We start from the raw sequence: 10,191 nt of genomic DNA on the forward strand, positions 1-10,191 counted from the left end.
TATTATGTTAAACTGCAAATATAAGGTTTTATTGTTTATTAAAGTCTCATCAAAGTACACAAATCAATATTAAAGACATTATAAAATGCTATATATACAGCGAAGTAGATGATCAAGCAAAAAACGAAGAATTGAGTTTTACATTCAGATTGCACATAAGAAACTTGAAAAAGAAAACGAAAACCCGCCAGTGAAATGACCACGGAAGAACTTAAAACAAAACTGAAATCGCTAGGAATCGTCACAAAAATTAGAAAACACAATATAAGCTGATGGAGTTATTACCCAAAGCTATACACTGATGCGTATTGATAAGGATGTGTTAAGATGAAGCAGAGATAAGGACTCTGAAAATAAGGGGAATGATGTTGGAGATGATATATTATAAACAGTTGTGTTAATATTGTATAGAATGTACCTGATTTAATATTATCAAGTTTCTTAAGAACTCTATGTTTTATCATAGCTGCATACATTTACAACAGAGCATGGCCATTCATCCATACATCATATACATGTATGCTTTGATTTGTTTGAATAGCAATACTTGATATTATTAAAAGATGTGCAATGAAAGTATTGAATAAATTTGGTTAACTTGATAGATCTATCCTTGTTATTCAGTCTGAAGAATAAATCAATTATTCAAGTTAATCTGATTTCTGATCTGATAATAAATACTATCACAAAACATAAAATATAACACTATATCGTATTGAAAGGTTTTCCTCTGGTACAGTTTAGATACTTTCGTTGGAATAAAATTTCAGATTAGAAATCAATACAATGTATAACGAATAAATTTCTAATGAAACACATGTGTATTAGGTGCGAAAAAGTATCCATTGCCCCGTGCAAAGAACAGAAAATTACTAAACTTTTTTGTTTAAAAAAAAAAAAACGTCAGTCACAACATTCACATTCTGAATAAAAAATGCTATTTATTTATATTCATTGATTGTATAGACAATCAAGCCTGTAAGAGATGATGTCTGGTTACTTGGTCACTGCTTGAGATAAGAGATATCAAAGCGCTATCGCTTTTTGCTCACAAGGGGAGAAAACGCTAATAGCGAAATTGACTTAATCGTAGTATTTGCACACTTCCTTCCCCTGATAAGTGAGGAAAATTTCTCAGTATGCTGTTATTGGGACTCGGGCATTATCACAATAGGCAATTCTGTACAAATAAAGTGGAATTTTGCAATCACTGACATGAAAAAAAGGTAATACGCCTTGTTGGGGGATGGGGGTGGGGGAAACCATACATAGTTGCGCATCTAGACTTCTAACCATGGTACATTAGACAATAAACTGCAAGAAGACTTTATTTTCATTCTGACATGCTCAATGAAATACAGACCGAATGATAAAGTATGCAAAATTTTATTTATCCAGGTTGTAATGAACCGGGCATCATGCGGCATATTGTTCTTAGCGGTCCGAGTGTCAGCTGTCACAAAATATAGAACCCATTGCAGAACTATTATCTTTAGCATCCGGTAAGAGCCGGGGTTCACAGTTCTTCGTAGCCTGAACCTCTGCTTGTTAAAATATAATAGATATAGATAAGAAACCAACATCTAACATGTAGAAGATCTATACATTTACAAATCAGATTTTAACTGATGGTTTATCTTTTTCAGATGACGGCCGTAACTCCAAGTTTCAGTGTAACATTTGCGGGAAGACATTTTCTACGAAGGGAAACAGGAACATGCACCTGAAGACTATTCACACTGCTGATAAGCCATTTCCGTGTAAAGTTTGTAACAAACGGTTCGCGTACAGAAGTTTCCTGAAGGGACACATGGCATCTCATGTAAAATTCAGTTGAAATATAGATTATGTACATTGATAGTGTTTCCGTGTGTATACAGAAGAATTTGACTCTTCTTAAATGTATACCTTAGAACAAACTGTGCTATATTATAAATAGAAATCTAGAATGTGTGCGAAGAGGAGTGTTTGCGCTCACTATGAATCATGAAGGATACATAACTCCTGTAGGTGTATGCATCATTTGGAATTTCAGCCGTGTCAAAACTGGATATTCTGTTTACAACATTATTTGTATTTAGGGGCAAGTAAGAAAAGTCTTTGAAATAGTTGAATGTAGTGTTTGTTTTATCACTATATCACCCATTTAGGAAAGGGCCAGCTATTTTGACTTTCGAGATACCTTTGTCTTGTACATATAATCTTCATGAATCCTTTGGTTTAATGCCAGGAATCTGATAAGCACGTATTCAGTAACTATTCTGTACATAACTGGCGGCTCACTAGTCACATTAGAACGCCCCTCAGTGGGATTCGATCCATTTACCTTCCGTTTCCGAATTGGGCAACTTCACAACTTGGTTGCGGTGTATGCTGTAATAATATATGTACCATACATTAAGGCAGAATATTTTAAGATAGGTGAGAAATGATTTATGTTAGAAACAGTCCAAATAAAAGTTAGAGTAGTACTTTTAGCTTGAACCTTTGTTCTTTAAAGAAGTTTACTTAGTGCTGTCAGATGTTACAATATTCGCAAACCAGGACGACTCGCACTAACAGGTTTACCTTACATGGCCATGAGACACATGATTGAACCATAACCATCTACCTTTGCTTTGTCTGTCAGTTGGTCGTTCGGTAAACCATTTGGTGTCGGATCAATAACTAGAGAACGTTTGGTCTCACAGTAGACGACAAATTTCAACGGTAAATAGGTGACCTCATATTATCCGGGTTCAGAAGGTCTAATGCCAATATCGCAGTGACCGTGAGATTGAAAACGTTTCCACTGAATGAATAAAGACTGCCGTGGCATACAGTCATCAAATTTCTATAAGGTGATTGCCTGTTTCCAGCAGGTGGCCACTATTATGTCATGTTTCAGTAGGTTAAAGGTTAAGGTTATAGTGATCTTGAAATTGAAAACGTTTCCATTAAATGAATAAAAAAAGTCGTCACATTTCATAAGATGAATGCCTGTGGTCAGCAGCTGCCGACTATTGTTTCGTGTGTCAGAAGGTTAAAGGTCAAGGTTACAGTGATTTTGAGATTTATAGATTACGTACAGAACACTTTGGCCTAAAGTCGTCAAATTTTATAGGATGATTGCCTGTGTCTGATTCAGGGGTCAATAGGTTGAAGGCCAAGGTCACAATGACTGAAAATGGTATCAACTTAATAAGTTATAAATCATTTTAACCTGCAGTTGTAAATTTTCATAGGATGATTTCTGGTGGTCAGTATGATCACTATTGTTTTTTGGTCAGTAAATCAAAGACCAAGACCACTGTGACATGGAGACTCGAACCGGTTTCTGCTCGGTGAGTTAAGAAGTCCTCAAACTCCATATGATGTCTCCTATTAAAAGGTCAAGGTCACAGTGATCTTGAGACTTCCATCACACTTAGGATGATGCTTGTTGGCAGTAGTTAACGCTTTTGGTTTTGGGGCAGCAGGTCGCAAAGGTGGAGGAATGGGGGAATATGTATTTTCAAACAGCTTTTGTTTTAGTATGAAATACCTTTGCAGTTCTTTTGGAATTATTTTACTTTGCCAATATGATAGTTCTATAAACCATCACGACGGTAGCGCTAACCTGACCTTTAGCCAGTGTTTAATCATTACGTAAATGGAAAGGATATAGAAATATTCAATATACGACAGCGACTTAAATAAATTATCATATGCCTTTTTTAAATACACCATGCTGGAAGTTGTTAGTATTATGATCGCATGGGCAAAAATGCTAAATTAGCCGTATCTGCTTAGAAAATGAAAACTAAAACTAATCTGGTGTGCAATATTGTCTTGCTCTATTGTTTTAAAGTCAAGTAGGTCAAGGGCACAATGACCTTGAGACTGAAAGTATGTAAAGGACGCTTTGGCCTACAACCGTTAAACTTAATAGGAATATTGCCTGTTGTGAGAAGGTGACTATTGTTTTGGAGATTAGTACATCAAAGGTCAAGGTCACAGATACATTGAGACTGAAAATTGTTTTGCTAAGTAACTTAAATATGCTCTGACTCTTATAATCGTGAGACTTCATAGGATGATTACTTGAGTTAACTAGATGATCCCTCTTGTTTTGGGGATCAGTGGGTCAAAGTATAAGAGGTCACTGTGACATAGGGATTGAGGACGGATTTTCGCTCAGTTACTGATGTTTCCTTGGTGTGATGCAATCAGACTTCAAAAGTTATTTTTATCTTATAGCTTTGACGTTAGTTGGTCAAAAGCCAAAGTCACAATGATGGTGATAATGAAAATAGTTTTTACTCGATAACTAAAAAGTGCTTTATTTAGCCTGCTGTTGCCAAACCCTGTAGGATAAATGTCTGTAGTCGGTTAGACATTAGGTGTCAATATATCAAAGGCGAAGGTCACGTTGATTTCGAGACTGAAAATGGTTTCCGATCAATGTCTTAAGAACGCTTGTGTCTATGTGCTAAAAGCTTCATGATTTCTTCCAGTCGGTAAAAGACCCCGGTTGTTGTTGAATTTAAGTTACTAAGTTTCCTCGTAGACATTGGTTTCATATGAGAAAATAATTTGTTTTGAAAAACAATACTGTTAGAAAATGTTGAAATGAAAATTGCTGTTTTATGTTGGCATTTACTCAATCATTGAAAGCCTTCCCGCTTAACTCAGTAGGGAAAGATAACGGGGTCGCAAGTTCGACCTCAGGGCGGGGCGTATGTTCTCCTCGACGATTTGATAAAAGACATTGTGTATGAAATCATTCGTCATCCACCTCTGAATCATGTGGGGAAGTTGGTAGTTATTTGGTAGAAAACAGGTTTGTACTGGTACAGAATCCAGGAATGTTATATACTGGTTAGGTTAACTGCCCGCCGTTACATGACTGAAATACTTTTGAAAAATGGCGTTAAACCCAAAACAAACAAACAAACAATGCACAGTGACAGTACGACAATGAAAAAAATATAACAGTTACATTGTATGACTCATTTTTCGATATTTTGTCCACATGACGTAATTACAAATTTTTTGACTATTCACACGTAATACTGCGCATTCACTTTCTTTCTGGTGAGAATCCGACACCTTAACTTTTTGTGCAGTCAATGATTTTAAATTAATTTACAAAATATTTCAAATGTTTTAGATATCAAATGTGTGTACGTGCCTTCCAGATACACGGTGTTAAAACTTTATTGCTGTTTTAGAAATCGATAGAGTACAACAGCTTTGAAGGAGTTACCTGTAGCGGCTGACGTGCGACAGAGAGCATCATGTTCCAATGACCTACTGTTTTTGGGTAAAGAAATCGTTGGATGTAGAATGTGTCAGAAGCTGTATATGTTCGTGACAATTTTCTGGGTATATGGCTATTGCATGATGGACTGTGAGCTCTTAATGGAGGCCAGTTTAAACTATTAAACATATCAGAAACTGAACTTGTATTAGAATAACGATTAGTGAAAAATCTGGCAGCTCTTCTCTGAACTTTCTTCAATTTGATTTATATGGCTTTTTGTATGCGGGTCCCATACAGTAGATGAATATTCTAACTTCAGTCTTACCGTTGCTTTGTTTGCTTGTTCTTATCCCTTTAGAAGATTAAATCTTTAGATTTCTATGCAGAAAACCAATACACAGATTCGCTTTGTAAGTTACTGTGACTTTGTGTACTTATCCCGTCTCAGGTTATTTGGAAGAGTTACAAACATTTTGATGACTGAACCTTTTGAAGTATGACGATACTGGTTATAGATAAACTGAATCGGATTCTTTTTCTCTGTTACATTTCTTATCAGAATGGAAATACAGCAATCAATGTTGTTATCAGCTAAATCAGACTAAACTCGCCCCGACTTCATCTCAGTGTTGTTATATTTTCTGGTCCTTCGGGATCATTGATTTCAACTCATTTAGATTTGAAGATTGAATACTGCTTAAGCCGGTGCTAGGGGGCGTGGGCAGTGTTGCATTTTCCATTACTGCTCATGAACAGACTCAATCAAACCGAGTCTGCAATTTTCACTGTTTGCCTTGTTCTCGATGCTTCCGAGGGATCTACTTTTCAGATTTTATTTACTTCACAACAGCGGGTGTTAAGTGCTGTGTGGCGGCCGTAAAAAGTCGCCCCGACTTCATCTCAGTGTTGTTATATTTTCTGGTCCTGCGGGATCATTGATTTCAACTCATTTAGATTTGAAGATTGAATACTGCTTAAGCCGGTGCTAGGGGGCGTGGGCAGTGTTGCATTTTCCATTACTGCTCATGAACAGACTCAATCAAACCGAGTCTGCAATTTTCACTGTTTGCCTTGTTCTCGATGCTTCCGAGGGATCTACTTTTCAGATTTTATTTACTTCACAACAGCGGGTGTTAAGTGCTGTGTGGCGGCCGTAAAAAGTCGCCCCGACTTCATCTCAGTGTTGTTATATTTTCTGGTCCTTCGGGATCATTGATTTCAACTCATTTAGATTTGAAGATTGAATACTGCTTAAGCCGGTGCTAGGGGGCGTGGGCAGTGTTGCATTTTCCATTACTGCTCATGAACAGACTCAATCAAACCGAGTCTACAATTTTCACTGTTTGCCTTGTTCTCGATGCTTCCGAGGGATCTACTTTTCAGATTTTTTTACATATGCTGTCAGTATATTTTGCTATTTTTCTGTTAGATTGTTCAGTTGTTTTGGTACATTCATTTTACTCCTTGTTGGTTAAAAAGTGGCGGCAACAATCACAATTTCCTTTGATTTAATTTACCTGATGTCGTCACGGACGTACTACGCGGTGACAAAGATTAAAATTCGGTCAGGAAAGACAACTCTGAATAGCCCTGTAGAATTTGTTAACAACTTAGTGGTATTGTGTAGATGTGAATTTTTATGACTGCAGTAACTGACCTTATCATTAACTCTCTCTTCATTTCTTTCAGCTCAGGGAGAAGCACAAGGGGGTTATCAATGTAACTTGTGCGGGAAAATGTATTCATCGAAGAGCAACCGTAGCCAGCACATGAAGATCCATACCGGCATAAGACCTTACTCCTGTGAGGTGTGTGGGAGGAGATTCCTACGCAGGACCTACCTTAGAGGACATATGATGATACACATGAAACTTCCATGATGCACAGGTTTGTTTGAAGATCTTTCAGAAAGAATTTTCCCCCATTACAAGCGTTGGGGTATAGTTTTATAGTCGTCTATTCATTTGTCACTCCGTCCGATATTGCTTTTACTCAGTATCTTCTACTTAAAGGATATTTATAAACTTTGGACGAAATGATTATTTCATCAATACGAAAGTCCATTTTCCTATTTGTTTCAAAGTTCCATCACAGCGTGTGGTCCAAGGCTTAAACTTTGTTCCGGAAAACCTGTTAGTATAGGTGGATGGTACGGCATCCAACATTTTTCTTAAACTGCTGGGTGGATCTTCATCGAACTTGTTCTATATAATCATAAGGTCTTCACGCCAATTTGTTCAAATGGGGGCAGTCGGACGCTTTTAGGGGCCACAAGGGCTAAAAAACAAACTTTAAACAACTTCTCATGAAACGCTAGATGGATCTTCATTTAAGTTGGTCAGTATCATCGTTATAAGATCCTCTCCATAATGTGTTCAAATGGTTGCACTAAGCCCTTTTTATGGGCCACAAGAGCCAGAAATAGAAATGACTATAAATGACTTCTTCTCATGAACCGCTTGATGGATCTTCATCAGTTGTAGCATCAATGTTAGGTCCTCTTTCAACTTTGTTCTGTTATGGGTGACTGGCTCCTTTTAGGGGCTGCTAGGTAAAAACAGGGATAGCATAAGATGACTTCTTCTCATTAACCGCTTGATCGGTCTTGATCAAACTTGTTCTGTAGTGTCATTGCAATGGTTCGACTTGGTCCTTGTTAGTGGACACCAGAGCTAAAAAAATGTTTTTTTTTCAAAGAACTTCATATCATGAAATTTGTTCTAATGGGTACGTATATTGGGGCTGTCACAGCAAAATATAGGGGAAAAACAAATAACTTTCATTTTAATGACCTGCTTTAATATGTGCACCGAACTTGGTCAGAAGCAAGGTGAGGTGGTCAAGGTTTCCACCAGGTGAGCGACTTAGGCCTTACGTATGTAGGTATTTTGAAGGCAAACATTTGTAAGTGCGGACTTCTTGCGATAAGACAAATGTCGTATGTAGAAAGTACAGCTCATGTCACAATAACAATTTTTAGCTCGACTATAGGAAGTATATGTAGAGCTAGCCTACTCGACCCGGCGTCGGCACGCGTCCACATTTTACAGTTTTAATGCACTTTCATTTTATCTATGGAATTACTCAATGAATTTTATTCAAACATTAAATAGTTGTTTCACATCATATGACACAAGAGCCATCATTCTTGCACCAATATTTAGTGAATTATGCTCCTTTTTACTAAGAATGTCTGGTTTAGTTCATTGCACATTCGCTATTCTTCTGTTTACATACTGGATTTGATTCAAACTGAAAATAAATCTTCCTTGTCGTCGCCCTCATGATATTCTGAAAAATAAAACGGACGTATTATATGATGACGCGTGCGTGTCTGTCTGTCCGTCCGTCCGTCATAAAACTATAACCGTTAAAAATATTGACTTTAAACTTAGCACATGGGTAGATGGCGATGAGGCGATACGCAGAGCACTTGATCCGGCTCTGTAGGTTAAAGGTCAAGTTCACAAACTTAGCTAAAAGATCAAAACTATCTATATGCAAGGTATTGACTTCAAACTTGGTATGTAGGTAGGTGACGATGAGACGATGTGCAGAGCACTTGAACCGGCTCTATAGGTCAAAGATCAAGGTCACAATTTGAGCTCAATAGTCATTTTGTCCGTCATATTTCGTGTCAGGAGCACAACGTATTAACCATTCAAGGTAGAGACTTCAGACATGAGTTGTAAGTAGGTGGCTTTGTGACGATGTGAAGAGTGCATGAACCAGGGTGTAGTTCAGAGGTTAAGGTTTCAGCAAGGTCAAATCTGCCCATCATATTTTGTGTCAGAGCATAACTTAAAAAAGTATCTAAGGTATTGGCTTGAAACTTGGAATGTAGGTAGGTGGTGATGAGACGATGTGCAGACTGAAACAATCTACATTACACCCTCTTCCACCCATTTATTCCCCCCTAAAATAACAATTCATTAATTCATGTAGTTTCTTAATCTTAAGTATCCTGTTATATTGTCACCACACACACATATGCGCACGCATGTACGCACACACCCACCCTGCTTCTGTCCTCCCACACCGACCACTTATAACCCCCTCTTCCCACAAAAAACAATTTAGTTTCTTGCTCTTTTATAATCTCACTGCAACATTCCTCCCCCACCCCCGATTATTTAATTTTTGCCGTTTTGTATCCTGTCACCACCACTGCACACACTTACCCTGCGTCCCCCTCACACACACATATTTCTGTTGTAAATAATTGGATTTGATTCAAACTCTTAATGGTTAATTCACACCATCAACCACATCATATGACACAAGGCCCACAACTCTGGCCTCGATTTATTATGAATTACATCCCCTTTTTATTTAGAATTTCCTGGTTTAGTATTGATGCTCTTTTTCTGTCTAAATGGATATTATTCGAACTTGAAATAGTTGTTCCAGCTACCACTGATGTACCCAGTTTCACATTCCAGCACCGAAAGAAAACGAGCTTGCTTTCTCCTGATTAAATTACTTCCCTTTTATTACAACATGTTCCTTGATTTCAGTTACAATCGTTCATGGAAAATTTCTTTCCTTATAGCTCCAACTAACAAATACAAATATAAAATCACTACCGGTCTAATGCCAAAATGTCTGATCACCAAATTCACTTTTCACATGTATAATAAAATCTCTACTTTCTATTTTCAGGTTTTGGGAAATTGTTCTAAGCATTCATGGACATCGTCCGTTGCTTTAACATGTACATTAAAATGTTCAAATAAAGTTACATTTCGTATTGCAAGAATTTTGTAGTAATTTCCGACAAAAGTTCAATATATCTACGGGCAAAAGTAAAAGTTATGTAACTATGTCAAAACCTATCGATTTTTCAAGCCTAGTGAACTGTCAGAAATCCTTCCCTCTGAAAACAAAATCTTCTGGAATACAAAATTCCCTTCATAGTTTTGCATGGGGTTATCATTATCCCCTTTATGAAAATAGCAGGGCTATCT

General features: G+C 37.3%; 1 protein-coding gene across 3 annotated transcripts in view; it reads left to right on the top strand.

Annotated features, from left to right (window-relative positions):
- The window catches only part of LOC123540587 (sal-like protein 1), a 139,783-nt gene that overhangs the window by 99,685 nt on the left and 29,907 nt on the right, over positions 1-10,191 (top strand). Inside the window, exons 5-6 of one of the 3 annotated variants that reach the window (XM_053526950.1) lie at positions 6,914-7,111; positions 9,887-9,974. The exons of 1 other annotated variant lie outside the window; for it this stretch is intronic. In XM_053526950.1, the coding sequence (XP_053382925.1) occupies positions 6,914-7,104 (191 nt within the window). In that variant the 3' untranslated portion in view covers positions 7,105-7,111; positions 9,887-9,974. Of the gene's footprint in view, positions 1-1,646; positions 2,088-6,913; positions 7,112-9,886; positions 9,975-10,191 lie in introns of those variants that run through there. One more of the 3 variants, XM_053526953.1, reaches the window with a different exon arrangement.

This window comes from Mercenaria mercenaria, chromosome 16 (genome assembly GCF_021730395.1).
Source record: "Mercenaria mercenaria strain notata chromosome 16, MADL_Memer_1, whole genome shotgun sequence".
Classification (NCBI taxonomy): Eukaryota; Metazoa; Mollusca; class Bivalvia; order Venerida; family Veneridae; genus Mercenaria; species Mercenaria mercenaria.